The sequence below is a fragment of the Sorex fumeus genome, unplaced genomic scaffold, assembly GCF_029834395.1.
Source record: "Sorex fumeus unplaced genomic scaffold, SorFum_2.1 ptg000006l, whole genome shotgun sequence".
In the NCBI taxonomy this organism is placed as follows: domain Eukaryota; kingdom Metazoa; phylum Chordata; class Mammalia; order Eulipotyphla; family Soricidae; genus Sorex; species Sorex fumeus.
In genome coordinates this window covers 68,796,927-68,814,108 of record NW_026606063.1, presented here as the reverse complement: position 1 = coordinate 68,814,108, position 17,182 = coordinate 68,796,927, and the positions used below count along the sequence as shown (strand labels likewise).

At 46.3% G+C, this 17,182-nt stretch overlaps 1 pseudogene and 1 gene segment (V, D, J or C); both read right to left on the bottom strand.

The window, feature by feature from the left end:
• Window positions 1-721: 721 nt before the first annotated feature.
• LOC130037752 (immunoglobulin kappa variable 1-39-like) lies at window positions 722-1,231 on the bottom strand (annotated as a pseudogene).
• Window positions 1,232-8,541: 7,310 nt separating this feature from the next.
• On the bottom strand, window positions 8,542-9,022 carry LOC130035658 (immunoglobulin kappa variable 1-39-like). The segment is given in 2 exon segments: window positions 8,542-8,861; window positions 8,974-9,022. Coding segments are annotated over 2 exon segments (369 nt in total).
• Between the last annotated feature and the right edge of the window lie 8,160 nt (window positions 9,023-17,182).

Sequence of the window (17,182 nt, the reverse complement as noted above, 5' to 3'; positions counted from 1 at the left end):
TGATCCAGAGAATCTCCCACAGGCCTCAGTATAAGCCTTTGGGCTAAGTACAGGGTGTTGATATTTTCCTTTTCTATATTTCCACTTACTTGCCTGAATTCTCTCTACCCTCCCCCACCTTCACATAAGGTTTATACCCCTTTACAACTTCAAGGGTATCTAGGATAGTATAACACAGTTCCTGTGACTGAAATTGTTTTATTTCCCATTCAGATTTCAGGATCAAAATCCCCAAGGGAGTAGATATCATCCCTCCACAGCCCCCGACTCAACACAAACCACAGGATTGTGAGGGTTTGTTCCCTGGTGAGACTCAGTCTCTTTCTCTGGCCCACATCAAACAGGGCATGCTAGCATGGGAGGATGCACCGTGTGAGACGGCCTCAGTATGAGGCTATGGTGTGCTCATGTGTCCTCAAAACTGGGGTAGAAATATATGTGATTATTAAAAAATGTCTTTCAAAACATGGTATCTAGGCCTCCTAGATGACCAGGGCAGTACATAGGAACTCTGAATGACACTGTCACCTACTTACTTCAGGAAAATAATCTCTATAAATTCAATCAGCAGGTCTGTTGTCATGTCTGAGCTGCTGGAATGACAAGGAGAGCACGGAGCCTAAGATGTTCCTTCAATATGTACCAGAACTGCCCATCATTGCGAAGCCTGGCTGCATCTGACACACCCTCAGCAGTGGCAGCACCAAAAGTGGCAGCTGGATCACCCAGTCTCACACAACTGATCTTTGGGGGTTTATGTTCTGGCCTGTATCACTGTGGGAGGTTTACTACTACCCTGTTGACAGTAATAAGTGGCAAGATCATCCAGCTCCAGGCTGCTGATAGTGAGAGTGAAATCTGTCCCATATCCACTGCCACTGAACCGGGAAGGGACGCCTTGTTGTAAACTGGTTGCACCATATATCAGGAGCCTGGGAGCTTTCCCTGGTTTCTGCTGATACCAGTTTAGCCAATTGTTAACACTCTGACTGGCCTTGCAGGTGATGGTGACTTTCTTTCCCAGAGATGCAGGCATGGATGAAGGCTGGCTCATTTGGATATCACACATGATGCCTAAGATAAAAATATAAGTGCACATTATTGTCATTACCCACAAGTTAGGTAATTTCCCTGAAGAGACAGGCAGTCCAAATTCATGAAAACCCACATTTCCCTCCTTACCTGGGAGCCAGAGCAGCAGGAAGCTGAGGAGCTGCACAGGGGCCCTCATGTCCACTCTGGGTGTGACAGACACTGACCCTGCAGGGTGACACAGACTATTATTGACTGTCCAGCCTTGAGCTCTGAGGACTTGCAAATGAGAGGGGGCTGGGCAGGCTGGGTAGGCAGAGGGGGAAGGGTGCGTGTGGGGACCAGCCCAGCTGCTGGAAAGTCAGGGGTGCAGGTCCCTGTGGGGAAGCAGAATTTTGCCCACAGAGAACATGCTCCTGCCCAGGCCTCAGGAGAGCCCGAGTATGAGCACAGAAGGGCGGACCCTGGTGTCCTGAGAGTTAGGACAGGGTTTCTTGCTCTCTCTTACTCAGAGACTGGCTCTGTCAGACCACACACTGTCAGACACTGACCCTCTCAAAGAATTGTACAGACTCCTTTATTTCATAGCTGTGGATATACTTAAGACAAAGAGATTTTCTTTTTTATCTGGAATACATACATATATATACATATATATAAGTATACACACACATATATATCAGTGCTTTGGAAGGACTTAAAATTTTATGCTTTTAATTTTATTTTTCTGGGTGGTGAGGACTCTCTTTTTGTGCTCAGAGAACCTGACAGTCACTCTGAACATAACTCAGTCAACCGGGATGACCATTTCAATCTGGGGCCCATGGATGCAAAGGTTTTTTAGTGCTGCAGTGTGAGGAACTGTCAGGCCTTTCTCTGCAGGTTCTCTGGGACATGTGGGCCCTGGGCTCACATATGGACCCCAGCTCATGCCCACTGAAGTGTCAGTCTCCTTCACCAATTGCTGGTATTATTTTGTGTGAGAAATTGTTATTATTAGCAGACAGAAATGCAATGAGAGAAAAAAATTATACAAATTTGTGGGATTTTGATTCATAAATTTTTGCTAAGATAGAAAATATCAGATAGGCCAAACCATTCTCCTGCTCATCCCTCCAAACATTTTCAGCTTAGATAGTATCCCATTACTTCCACCTCAGCCTAAGTGTGGGATTTTCCCTTGTCTTCTTTACGACTTGTTCCTTTCTAATCCATGACACAGACCTGAAAATTCCTTGACCTCCTTGAACTCTCTTCCTATCTTTCATTCTCTTCCCCTGAGCATGTGTCCAAATGTGGTGGCTGAGACAGTCCAACTTGACTGAGTTCTCATTCAATTTCCTCTGTCCCATCACAGGTAAGTCCCTTACTTGAAACTCGTGTTGCTCCAGAGATACAGAGGCTCTCAGATTCCAGATATAAAATCCAATGTCTTAAGAAGATAGAGGTGAAGACACTACAGGGAGCGAATGAGAACATCCTCATAGTTTAAGGGATTCACAGACAGTAGACAAACACCTTTGTGGGGTGCAAGGTGCCACAAGGGGTGGGAAGTCAGTATGGAGTGAAGAGAGAACAACACAAGGAGAACTATCACTCTGGCCTGGGGCAGAGAGTTGTGCTGCTTGAGTCAGCATCCAGGGTCCAAATTGTGCCAACCGACCCTACCATCAAACTCACTGTTCTTTCATTCGGGAAGTTGTATCTGGAACTGCAAACCTAGATCTCCCTACACAGTTCTATGGTTTCCCCACTACTGAATTCAGCACCTGACAAACCAATCCAGACCCTCATGAAACACCAGCCCAGTAGGACATATTCCTGCTGAAGTACTGAGTATCCTGGGAGTGTCTGGAATGTTTGCCAGGGGAGGCCTGCAGTGATCATGGAGTCTAGAGGAGACGGTTTTCTCTCCAGTCATCAGCCTGTGACTGGGAGGCCCCCAAATTCTTTTTTCAGCCAGGAGCAGCTCCCAGGGCTCTCCTTCTACAGGGCACAGGAAAAGATCCTCCAGGCCATTTGCTGCTTCACACTTGACTTGAGAAGGAGAGATCTCCCCACCCTGCCACCATGGCTCTTCTTGTAGCAGGATCTTGTTCCAAATGGATCTTGTTGCCCCTCTGAGGGAGTTTGTAACCAATCCCTATATTTTTAATTGCTCCCTTCACCACACTTACCAACAAAAACCCTGTCAGGTATTCATGGAAACGAGTCAGTACTTGGGGTCATCAATGGGCGGCATGTAAAAGAAATCTGGACTTGAACTCTGAAGCCACCACAACCTGTATTATGCAGGATGATCTGGGATAAGTGAGTCAAAGCAGAATTTCTAAAAACCCACATATTCAGGCTCCATCAGGGGTCAGAGGAGATAGGATGGTGCTGTGTGTGGGAGGGGGTGGGAGAAGAGATAGTGAGATTTCAGAGCAATCAACCTGTCATGTTTCTCTCAGGCAAACCAAGTCCACATATGTTTCAAAACAGGTTCTGAGGGTGGAGAGTGAGTGTCCCTCGGGGGGCGGGGGTCTGTGACCCAGTAGCACTTTCCTTGTGATGATGAGAGAGCCATGTGTCTGCACTCATTATCCCAATCCTGACAGAGAAGCAGGGTAGAATGTAATGAAAAGTAACCTAGGAACAATCACTTATTTTGTCTATGTGTCTGGGATTGTGCAGAACCTCCTGACCAGTGCTGGGGTGGGTGTTGACCACTCTAGGTAATTCTTGGCCAATTGAACCAAACAGTTCAGTGCTAAGAGTTGAGCTCCTGGAGGTGTTTGTGGCTAATTACGCCAATGACATCCAGGCAACCCCCTGTGCCTGTCTACAAGGTCAGTCAGGTAGTTCTAGAGACCTCCAGGAATGCCCCCCATTGATACCAAGGGAAATTGAGCTTCCAGGGATCTTCTGGATGGATTAAAGGCATAACCCTCAACCCATGAACTTTCTCTGCAGCTCTGGCTAGGCTGATCTCCAGATGAGATTATCCTCACACTGTTTGGCCCTGAAGTGACAGGGACTTTCTCCTTGAAACAGACAGGGAGGCTGGAGAAGGGCACATAGTGTCCTCACTGGCATCTTAGTGGACTAGAAAACAGGACAACCCATACATTAACACCTGGATGTAAATTCATTCATTCTGTGGCATTTTCTGATCAGAAAACAGAAGAGCCAACAACTTCATCTCCAAGTCAATGTTGGACATTTAGTCTTTAGATCCCAATTGAATCTTGAGGCCTTTTCCCTCAGAAATTAGAGCATCAAAGGGGTGAAGACAAAGAGAATGGCAAAGTCCTCCACCACTTCCATGAAGTCCTCAAGAGGCTGACCCGGCTCAGAGGGTGCCTGGTTATAAAGCATCAGCTCAGGCTCCCTCCCAGGAACCCAAGGCTGGGACCTCACACCACACACCCGGGATTCTCACACTCTTGGTGGCTGGAGCTGAAGGTCAAGGTCCCTCAGGGTCACTCCCTTGAGACCCTCCTCCTGCCAGCATGAGCCCCTCCCTCCCCTTTTCCCCACAGGCCTCTCCTGTGTGTGTGGACACAGAGTGGGATCCCTGGTGTGTCTATACTCCCACCTGTGCCCTCCTGTGACCTCATTGTGCCTGAAGTGACTCTACAGCTCTATCTCCCATTTTGAAACTGTTTGGGGTATTAAAGCAGTTCATTGAAGACAGGCAGGACAGGACTTCTATCTCCAAAACAGAAAACGGTGAAAATCTTGCTCCAACTCAGACTCAAAAGGTTTCATACTTTCCCAGTATGCAACAGAGCCCCTTTCCTTGCTTACCACAGGCCTGTGACTCTCAGAATTTCTCAGATCCAGGGACTCTTTTGTCACTTCTGGGGACATTCTGCCATCTGGTGGCCACTGTGTAATACAGCAACTTAATAGGCTTCAGGTGCTGGTGACCCCTGTGCTGTTAGAAGATTCAGCCAGACTTTCTTTAAGTCTTTGGAACAGAGACTATAAAGTCAGAACCCAAGTCAGACTACCTGAAAATGTACCTCTTAAATCCAATCGAGTTGTCAGCTTCAAACTCTGTGCATTGGAGTCAGTCACAGAGAATGAGACAGACACACAATGAGACCAACAAACGCACATAGAAAGACTCTCCAAGATTTAGGGCGGCCTGAGCAGCAACATTGAGATCTCAGGAAGCCGTTTATTCAATGTAATGTCACTCCCTCCAAACTGGGTCCAAACAGGTGAGTCAGTGTTTAAGTTGGCAGGGACATTAGGACAGGTAGTGAGCACATCCACTTTCAGATGGGTGCATGAGGAGGAGAGGCTGGGGTGTCTCAGAGACAATCAGGAGGCACCCTAAAGTACACAGTCTGGGCACTTTCTGATTATATTCTTGCTTCCGATGCCCTCTATATCTATAAGACCAAAGTTTTTATTTTAGCTTTGTATCTGTGTATTTATGTTTCTTTTGTCTACAGTTTTGCGTGCCTGATTATGCACTCTCAGTCCCAAATGGTTTTTTCCAGGGACTATCAGGAACTTGATGTTTGTGACAAGGGGAAAATTACCAGCAAGACCATGTAGGAACAAAGTGGTTCATATTCCTAACAAATATAAGAGAAGGGGATATATAAGAGAGTTTATTGAAGAGAAAGCAGTCTGTGTCTATCTGTGTCATCTCTCCATTCTTGTCGCATTTCTCCAGAGCACAGGCCGTTGTTCCTTCCAGAATGTGTCTCACTCTCTCAGCTTCTCAGCTCTAACCATCACTTTCCCCTTTGGTAAGATATGTGTCATCCAACACCCAGACAGATACACAAGGATCCCCCACACTCCCCTCCTGAACTGTTTCCATTTTTTATTCGGTTTATAATTTAGTCAATTCTGTTTTTTTTATTAGTGAAACACCATGAGGTACAGTTATAGACTTACAAATTTTTGTGCTTGGGTTTCAGTTATACAATGATCAAGTACCCAGCCGTCCACCAGCGCCCATCCTCCACCACCACGGGTTCCAGCATCCCTACCACCCCCCATTTTCCCTATCCCCCACTGCCTCTGTGGCATGGCATTCCCTTTTTTCTCCCTCTCTCCTTTTGGGTCCTGTGGTTTGCAAGAGAGGTATTGAGTGGCAATCATGTTTGGTCTATAGACTACTTTCAGCATGCTTCTCCCACCCTGGGAGGATCCTCCCAACACCCTTTATTTGGTGTTCCCTTCTCTATCTGAGCTTCTTTTTTCCCTAGCACATGTGGCTGGCCTCCAAGTCATTAGTACCAAGTTCCTGGTACTAATCTCGGCCACTCCTGGGTGTTAGTCTCCCAATTTGTTGCTTTATGTTTCCCACATGAATGTAGTCTTTCTGTGTCTATCCCACTCTTTCTGACTCATTTTGCTTATGATGATACTTTCCATGTAGTACCACTTGTGTGTGAATTTCATGACTTCATCTTTTCTAACCACTACATAGTACTCCATTGTGTAAATGTACCAAAGTTTCTTTAACCAGTCATCTGTTCTCGGGCACTCAGGGTTTTTCCAGATTCTGGCTATTGTAAAGAGTGCTGCAATGAAAAAACAAGTGCAGATGCCACTTCGACAATACTTTTTTGCCTCTCTGGGATATATTCCCAGGATTGGTATTACTGGGTCAAATGGGAGATCAAATTCTAATTTTTCATGTCCTCTGTGTCCTAACCCCGGGATCCAGAGGATCAACAGCCACAGGACCTGAGCAGGGAACCTCATTTCGAAAAGTTGAACTGAGGAGTCCTGGTGAGTGAAAGCAAGAGCAGAGTTGACCCTTATGTCAGACTCAAACATAGATCCTCCCCTGGGACAACATGCAAATACATGCAGCACTGAATCAGTTCAAAAACATGCTAGGGGAGGGCCCCTCAATATGAGTAAAGAGACTGTGTTTTCTGTTTCCTATATATAAAACAACCAAAATCCTTGGGGATCGCTCAAAAGGTAGAGGCTTGAATGGAAACTTTTATTCAGTCTTCATGTGGAATAACTGGGCTTTTATTCATTTATCTTTTACAAACAATAGATTTCTGGTACATCAGATATTTTACTCCCGTGAAAATGTGTCCACATCATCCTTAGGAAACTCTGACTGTGTTGTATTTCCATCTCCCATATCTCTAGTAAAAGAGAATTTCTTGCACATATATCCCTGCTAAGACTGAACTCCAGGGAGTCCCGTTGTTGACTGTGTCCCCAAGGTCTTGCTAGTACCATTGATGTGCTAGAGCAGGCAGGGCTGTGACACTGTACAAGCTGAGCCAAGGTTTCATCTCAGTGCCCAGGTCACAGGTACCTGCCCCTGAGCCCCACATCCCCTTTCTCAGCTGGAGCCAGAGTCCAGGGTCTGGGGGACTCAGAGCCCATGTTCAGGGAACAGAAACTCCATGGCCCAGGGTTTTCCTGGCCACAGGCCAGGAGCAGTTTGGTAAAGGCTCTGAGTGTTTGGTCTGTGCTAAGGGAAAGTGGAAAACAAAACGTGGAATGCAGATCTGGGCATCTGTCTTAGAAAAGAGAGGTCAACATTGTCTCCACCAATGTCACCCAATATTTTATGTTCTCGTTGTAGGGATTCAAATTCAAGGAAAATCAGTATTGCTAGATAAATTGTGGGCTTTTGGCCAGCAGACTGGGAAAATAGCATCAATAATGTAAAGTTTCATAAGGTAACAATGATTTCTGTAAATTTACATTCCCTCTGAGAGTGTCAAGGCCAGGCCATGCAGGAGAGCACGGGCACTATGATCTACGGTATCTCCCACGAGGCCTTGGTATAAGACTTTGGGCTAAGTACAGGGTGTTGATATTTTCCTTTTCTAGATGATCTCTTACTTGCCAGAATTGCACCCCCTTACCTTGAAATAAAGGTTATATCCCTTTATACATTCAAGGGTATCCAGGATAGTATACCACAGTTTCTATCATTAAATTTTTTTCATTAACAATTAAGATCTTAGGAACAAAATCCCTCAATCAAGGGAGTAGATTTCAGTCTTCCCGCATCTTCCCCCACACCCCCCGCACACCCACCACAGGGTTATCAGGGTTTTTCTCCTGGTAAGACGCAGTTTCTCCCTCTGGCCCACATCAGACAGGACATCATGGCAGGGGAGGATGCGCCCTGTGAGAAGCCCTCAGTGTGAGGTAATAAAGATCCTCACGTGTCCTCACAACTGGCATGGCAATATGTGTGATTATTAAAAAATATCTTTTAAAACATGGTTTCTAGACCTTCAAGAGTGACCAGGCCAGCACATATGAACCCTAAATGACACAGTCACCTACTTATTTCAAAATTAAAATCTCTATTAAATCAATCAACAGATCCATTGTCATGTCTGTGTTGCTGGGATAAAAAGGAGAATAATGGAGCCTAAAACTATTCCTTAGAAATTTGCCAGAACTGTCCATCAATGCACAACCTGGCTGCATCTGATATACCCTAAGCAGAAGAGGCTCTGGGAGGAGCGACTGGGGCAGCTGAGCCTCACACAGCTCATCTCTGGGGGTTTATGTTCTGGCGTGTATCACTGTGGGAGGGTTAGTCCAAGTTTCGTGACAGTAATAAGTGGCAGCATCCTCAGGCTTGAGGTTGCTGATGGTGAGAGTGAAATCTGTCCCAGATCCACTGCCACTGAACCGGGAAGGGACATCTGTTCCTAAACTGGTTGCAGCATAGATCAGGAGCCTGGGAACTTTCCCTGGTTTCTGCTGATACCAGGAAAAAGAATTGCCAACGCTCTGACTGGCCTTGCAGGTGATGGTGACTTTCTCTCCCAGAGATGCAGACATGGATGGAGTCTGGGTCATCTGGATATCACACCAGGAACCTGGGGTTGAAAATATAAACAAACATCATTACCAGCATTCACCTTACTTTAAATTATTTTCCCTGAAGCATGGGTAGCACTAGATCCGGTAAACCCTCATTTCTCTCCTTACCTGGGAGCCAGAGCAGCAGGAAGCTGAGGAGCTGCACAGGGGCCCTCATGTCCACTCTGGTATGACAGAGACTGACCCCTGCAGGGTGACTCAGACTATTATTGAGTGTCCAGGCATGAGCTCTGAGAACTTGCAAATGAGAAGGAGCTAAGCAGGCTGGGCAGGAAGAGGGGGAGGGTGTGTGTTTGTGGGGACCAGCCCAGCTGCAGGGAAGTCGGGGGTGTGGGTCCCTGTGGGGAAGCAGAACTTTGCCTTCAGAGAATATGCTCCTCCCCAGGCCCCAGGAGGGCCCCAGTGTGAGCACAGTAGGGCGGGTCCTAGGTCTCCTGAGAGTCAGAACATGACTTCTTGCTCTCTCTGCCCAGAGACTGACTCTGTCAGACCACAGTAACACAGACACTCTCAGGAATTGTAGCCTCCTTTAATTTCACATATCTGTATCAAATTGATTGCATCGAATCTTCTGTTTAGCATTGACATCCTGGATTATTGGTTTTAGAGATGTAATCACTACCAACTGGAAACTGGAAACATTGCATGTTAATAGCAGAAAACCTGTGGGGCTGAGGTTAACTTGCCTCTACTGAAATGCATTCCTGAGAGACATATTCACCACTTCCACCTCAGCCTGAGATTGTGGGTTTTTTTCTTCACGTTTAGAAAAGCTCTGTACCAATAGCACAGTCGGTAGGGCATTTGCCTTGCATGCAGATGACCTGGGTTTGATTCCTCCGTCCCTCTCGGACAGCCCAGCAAGCTACCAAGAGTATCACGCACGCACGGCAAACTTTGGCAAGCTACCCGTGACATATTTGAAATGCCAAAATCATTAACAATACCAATAACAAAACAATAACAATAACAATAACAAAAAGTCTCACAATGGAGACATTACTGGTGCACGCTCAATCAAATCGATGAACAACGGGAGGGTAATGCTACAGTGCTTTACCTTCCCAGAACCACCGACATGCACTCTTTTTCCTAAGGGGCATTTTTCCATGTTTTTCAGTCCCTCTTTCTCTCAAAGATTCCCTTCTGAGCTGACCAGATGGAAATGAGTCCAGAAGGGATAGAGGAGATGAGTCTCCTCCACCGAATTCCCCTTGAATGCACTGTGCTCCTTCAGCTCACATCCTACATCACACATCTCTTTTTCTCCTTCTTCTTTTTTTTTGTTTTGTTTTGTTTTGGTTTGCTTTTGGACGACACATAGCAGTTCCCTGGGCTAATTCCTGGTACTGTACTCTGGAATAACTCTTGACAAGGTTCGGTGGTGGAGGTGGAGGGTACGCGATGGGATGCTAAGGATAGAAACTGGGTAGGCCACGTGCAAGGCAAACACCCTACCCACTGTACTATCTTTCCAGATATCTCTTCTAATTTTGGGCAGCTCTCAGCAAACCCAGGTGCAGGGCAATGAGATTCAAGTAGAGATAGGGTATAATCCACAGAGAAATGACTCGCAGTTCTTAAAGAAGGGCATCAAAGTGGGCACGAGGCAGTGCCCAACCTGGAATCTAGACCCTAAGACTGTGCATTCCACCACAGGAGCAGCAGATGGGGGTTAGCACACAGAGGTTGTTTGAGCTCCTGTGGCAGCTTCCTCTGACGGTGAGGAGGGGACAGAGCAGCTGTCACCATCCTCTAGAGCTTCGAGGGGGGATGGTTGAGCAGAAGCTTCAGAACTAGATTCAGTCTCTGATGCTCTGAACACTCATATTGGACCTGCAGGGACACTGACCTTCTCCTGGAACAGCCAGGGGGAATGGTGGTGGGTCCCATTGTGTTCCCCATGGCATCTGAGTGGAGCAGCATAAGGAAACCCAAAACATTACTATCAAGGTGATAGTTCCTTCAGTTTGATGGATATCTGGTCGAAATTAAACAGCCAGCAGTTTCATCAACAAGGTGTTGCCTGAGAAGGTGAAAATGGTTTCTGAGTTCTCCTCACTTAAAAGAGGGAAAGAAAGGAGAAAATTTCATCGGGTCACCTTCACCAGGTATCCCTGAGGCCGACCCTGCTCAGAGTGAAGCATCTGCCTGGTGTGAAGCATCTGCTCAGGCTCCCTCACAGGAACACACAGAATGGGGCTCACAACACACACACGCACGCACGCACACACACACACACACACACACACACACACACACACACACACACGGAATTCTCACTTTGGGAGGCAGGAGAGTAAGGTCAAGGTCCCTCAGGGTCACTTCCTGCAAAAAACTCCTGCCAGCAGGAGTCCCTCTCTCCCCTTGTCTTCACAAGCCTCTCTTGGAATTTGTGCCTGTGGGGACTGCAATGGGGTGGGGTGGGGTGCTGACTGTGTTCCCTGGTATCCCTAAACTCCCACCTAATCCCCCTCCTGTGGTTTCGTTTTACCTTAAGTGACACTACCGCCTTATCGCCTTATCTGAAACATCACAGAAGAACTTAAGTCAAATTATGAGCACTGGATGGGGGATCAAAAGTCCACAGCAGAGAGGCAGGACAGGACTTCTATCCCCACAGCAGGAAAGGACCTGTTACTCTCTCAGGGTTTCTAGGATTCAGGGTCTCTCTTGTCACGTATGGGGTTTGTCTGCCATCTTGTGGCCCTTGTTTCATACAGCAACTGATAGGTTTCAGCTGTTGATGATCTCTGTGCTGCTGATATTTAGAGAGACTTTCCCCAAGTCTTTGGAACAGATACTGTAAAGTCTGTCAGCAAGCCAGAGTATACAAAAATGTACTTTGCTAAAACCAATAAAATTGTCACCCTCAGCCTTAGTCCATTGGTGTCAGTTGCTGAGGATGAAACCAACAGACACACAAGCGATAAACACCTCTAAGGACCGTTCAAGATTTGGTGTGGCCTGGGCACTCCCAGGGAGCTCACAGGAAGCCACGTATTCAATGCGATATCATTGCAACCTGGGCCCCAACATGTGAGCCATTGTTTGGCAGGGACATTAAGGACAGTGAGTGGGTACATCCACATTCAATGAAGAACAGAGGCTGGACTGTCTTAGAGCCAACCAACAGGAACCTTCAAGCCTACAGTCTGGACACACTCTCTCTCTCTCTCTCTCTCTCCCTTTAGTGCCCTCTACAACTCAATTGATCACTTGACATCCCGTTACTTATTGATTCGTTCGAGCGGGCGCCAGCAATGTCTCCATTCATCCTTGTCGCGTGCTAGTGTAGCCCAATGGTGTCTGCTCGTTCTAGGAGTATGAAGAGCCTCAAACCAATCATTGCGGGTCTTGACAAAGAAGTCTGACCATCTGGTAGGTGGGCAGCCACACGATCTTTTGACGTCCTGTCGAATTCTACTGGTAAAGGCTCTATAATAGCGGTCATCTCCAAGTCTCATTACGCGTCCAGCCCATCTGATTTTCAACGCCTTAGCAAACAAGACAGCGTCCCTGACTCTTGATCGTCAATGGAGGTCAGAACTCCGGATTCTTTCTTTCATTTGAGTGAAGTGTGATACTCCAAACATAGCTCTTTCAATTCCTCTTTGGCAGACCCGAATAGGGTTCTCATCCTGTTTTCGTAGGGCCCAGGTCTCTGAGGCGTATGTTAATGTGGGAAGAACAGTGGAATCGAAGAGATGTACCTGGAGTTGGAAGTTCTTTGTCCTCTTAGCTATTTCTTCGATGCTCTTGAAGGTGTTCCAAGACACTCTCTTCCTCCTGCGCAACTCAGTTGCCAGGTCATTCATCATGTTGACTTCTCGACCTAGGTACACATCACTGTTGCATTCGAAGATGTTTTTTCCGTTGAGAGTGAATGGAATGTCAGGAACGAGACCATTTCTCATAAGCATTGTCTTTGTGAGATTCAGCTGTAGTCCAACCTTTCCATACTCGTGGTCGAAGTTGGCCAGCATTTGTGCTGCTTGGCTAATGTTAGATATTATTAGAACAATGTCATCAGTGAAGCGGAGGTGATGTAGTTGCTGACCATCTATCTTCACTCCCAATCCTTCCCATTCCAGTCGTTGCATGATGTTCTCGAGGGTGGCACTGAAGAGTTTCAGTGAAATGCTATGACCCTGCCAAACCCCTCTCTTGACATGATGATCACTTCCTTGTCGAATTGTGAGATCCTGGTAGTGAATTCATAATACAGCTCATGAAGGATCCTGATGTATTGAGTTTGAACGCCCTGTTTGGCTAGGGCTTTGATGACTGCTTCAGTCTCAACAGAATCAAAGGCCTTCTTTAAATCAATGAACATTATACAGAGCGGCATTTTGAACTCCCAAGAAACCTCAAAGAGCTTGGTTATTGTGTGGATATGGTCAATCATTCTGAATTTTCTTCGGAACCCGGCTTGCTTGCATGGTTGTCCTTCGTCTACTGTCTGCCAATCCTATTCAGGATGAACAGCTTGTAGATGACAGACAAAAGACGATCGGGCAATAGTTGCCAATGTCGTGGATTTCTTGTACTGTAGTACAGTCCTGCTGTTTTTCCACTTGGATGGTTTTCCAATTGGATACTCGGGCCCTCTACAACTCAAAGATACTAAATGGTTTAATCTATCATTTTTCAGGTACACTTATGCTGTTTGGATACATTTTTTTTTGCGTGCCTGGTTATGTACTCTCAGATCTAAACTGTTTTTCCTAGGGGGTTATCCAGACCTTGGGCTTTTCCTAAAGGGGAAGTTTCATACAACAACGTGAAAAAACAAAATGTTCATATTCCTAATAGAAAGGTAAGCTAGTTGAGGATAAATGACTAACAGGTGATCTGAGGTTTCTTCCCCCCCCCTTTTTATTTTTCCCTCCTGACGCCCCACCCCACCCTACTTATATGCCAGTCACTTTTTTCTTTCTTTTCCTGTCCTCTCTGTCTTTCCTTTTGAGCATTATAGTTTTCAACACTGACACTGAAAAATTATCATGTATATCCCTTTACCTGCTTTTAGTACTCAGTTCTTATCCGGAGTGAACATTTCCAGTTCTTACCGTCATATTGGAGGTGGCTGGAGTTTAGAGGAGAAGCCAGGCACAAAGAAGCAAGTAATAGGGACTGTGATACCAGAATGTCATAGATGTTATTTTTGAATAGGCAGGAGGGTCCCAGAGACGAGGAGGAACTTGTAAGGATAATGGCACATGTGTGGGTGGGATGGCAGAAAGCAGAGGGCTCCTGGCTCCTCTCTAGAGTGGCTAATGCAGTCTCATTCCCCATTCCAGGATAACCCCGACCTGCTCTGAGAACCACAGTGGATGCAACATTGAGGATCCCTCAGGATATTAGCTCTGGACCGACTCATAAGGATTGTTTCTATGGCTGCATGAGGAGCCAAATGTAAAACTTCAACCATTGCTCTTCTAGAATGCTTTCCTGGTGTATTAGTATTCAAAGCCAGCGTCTCAAACATGGGAAACATATTTTCTAGGTAAGTTACATGCCTGGTCCTAGAATGATTTTGGTCTGAGATGATGATGTGTATGACTGTCTCTACAAATGATAGTGGAGAGATTAGAGACACAACTAGTGCAACCCAGTTTACATTTGAGTTTAGTATAATTTGAAACTATGCAGCCATGTCTTTAATGCATCCCTGTCCTGTCCTATACAGTATTCAACACTGGAGTAGACAATTCACCAGCTAACAATGTGTTTTTAGGAAACAGTAAGGAACATCAGGGAAAACAGGCAGCCAATCATTAATCACATATTGCCCATGCTCATGTCATCAATCTGGGTGTCAGAGACCCATGTGGATAAATCACATGCTGGGTAATTGTAAGATGCACTGATATGAGATTTTAGCATTTCTGCGATGGATACCCTCTCTCATGGGGACACTGGAAAAGAAGCTGTAGACTTCCTCGGGGCCTGCATGTTGTACTGCATTACAGAGATGGAGAACAACACGATGAAAGAAATGCAAACTTTGCCCCACCATTAAATATCTGCAATAAATTTTGATGCTGTTCTGACAGGGCTTTGCTACTGATGATGAATGATTTTTGTGCTTGACAATTACTGAGAATTCAGTGGAAGTTTCTTTGGGAGTAAGACAGAGGGCGGTGTGCGTTTATTTCTATTTGACTAGATGTGAAATTGATAGTTGTTGTGATCTATGGTTTTGTCTTTTAAAAAAATTTCACAATGCTATAAAACAAACAATGTGCCCAGCCCTCTGGCCCAGTTGCCACCAGGTCCAGAAGAAGGGCAGATCCCCACACAGGGACCTCGATCAGCCAGCGGGAGCTGCACAAAACTCTGTTCTCAGAGTAATATAGGGGTTCTGGAACCCTGGAACTCAACAGGTTTTGTGTTGGATCTAGAAGATAGGGTCCTCTCTTGTGCCGAACTCAGGGACAGTGTCCTCCAGGTAACTTTTCTGAAAAGAGCAGCATGGAGGCTAAGGGTCAGCCTGTACCCAAGGCAAAGCCACCCTCAGTTCATCACCAGCTTCCCAAGGTATCCGAGTGAGGAAGGTTCCCTACATGCCCCATTGTCCTTCCTGCTACAAGGGTTCAGCTCCCAGAGGACTGTGTCTGCCCCAGTGAGCAAGTGTCAGAAACTCCTACTCTACACTCTGCTTCCCAGGACTACACTCACCACGAGGGTCCTGCACAGCAATCCACGGAAAAGTATCATAAGTATGGGTGTCTGTGGCCGGAATGAGGAGAAAGAAGGCCAAACTCTGAAGGCACGAGGACCCCTGTATGAGCAAGATGAGCTGGGGCCTGTGAGTTCAGGACCAGGAGTCGGAACTGACACAATGGAGTTTCCATCAGGGACGCAGAGTAGAAGCCTTGGAGGTGCAAGTGGAGGAGGTGAAAGGGTTTGGGAAGGGCAGCCTGGGATGGGGGTGATGTGAGCCTCGTGCTTGGGTCATGAGAGGGTCCAAGAGATCACAGCAGCCTTGGAAAGAGCATCAGGACAGGGAGTCTGTGTCTCCAGGCTCACAGGAGGTTACTGTCCTCTGTCATCCCAGGGCTACTGGTGCTGAGATATCCTTGGCTAGTCCCACCGCTCGACCCTAGATGAAAGAGCTGTAAAGCACTTTTACTTTCTTTGTTTCTGTGTTTAATTCTTTGGGATTCACACCTGGAAATACTCAGGGCTCATTCCTGGCTTAGGAAAACTCCCCAGGGAATAATATGAGTCCTCTGGATCCAACTGGAGTTGGCCACATGCTAGGTCAGGGGATTATCCACTGTAATATCTCTTCCTCGTTTTATGATGCACTTTTCTATAAACGTGTGTGTACATCACAAGCAAATTCCGTTATGCTGTAAGAGCCTTGAAAAGATTTGTGTCAGTCATCTGGTACTTTGGTAGTAACATTTCTCATACTAAAGCGGGCAAGGCATGGAGGATGAGATTAGGCTTCCCATCAGCTGCCAGTTCACTAAAATTGGTCATTCACAGCAGGTCACCCTTTATATCTTGTTATGACATGGCTGGCCAGTCCTGTGCCTCTGACCCCGCCCTAATGTGGGGTGTCTGCAGTACAGCCAGGACTCTGTCATGATCCAGACACAGAGCAGTACCCCTGAGATCTCCAATGCTTTCCTCTCATTCAGACTCAGACTCTGCTGTCTGCTCACCAGTAAAGAACACATGCAGGCATCTGACCCTAGGAATGCAGGGAAGTTTGTGTTCTGGGCTGTGTCACTGTGCAAGGAAACTGTGCTGCTTGCATGCAGTAATAAACACCAACATCCTCAGGCTCCACCTTGCTTATTTGAAGAGTGAATTCTGTCCATGCCTCACTGCCACTGAACCTGTCTGGGACCCCATGTTCTCGATTCAAACCATTGAGGATTGCCCTGGCTTCTGATGGGACCAGCTCAGAAAGGTGTTTCCATCACTATGTAGAATACTCTCACTAGACTTGAAGGAGATGGAGATCGATTCCCCGGGGAAGATGGGCAGAGTCATGAGAGGCTGAGTCAGCACAAGATCACCTCTAGATGTTGAAAAATATTGATGGAAAGAAGTACAAGATTCTACTGCAATAGGATCAACACCAATGTTTTCATTCTTTAATAATATTAGTCAAAATACTCCTTCCCTTCCTGTCATTGCTTTAATGGTTTATATTGACATAACAAAACTTTGCCATGGGAATGAATAAGTGGTTTTAGTGACACTATATTCTTCTATCCAAAGCAGAGACCCTTGTTTCATCCAGAATGGGTCTCACTCTCTCAGCTCTGTCACTTGTCCCATCGGATCATAAACG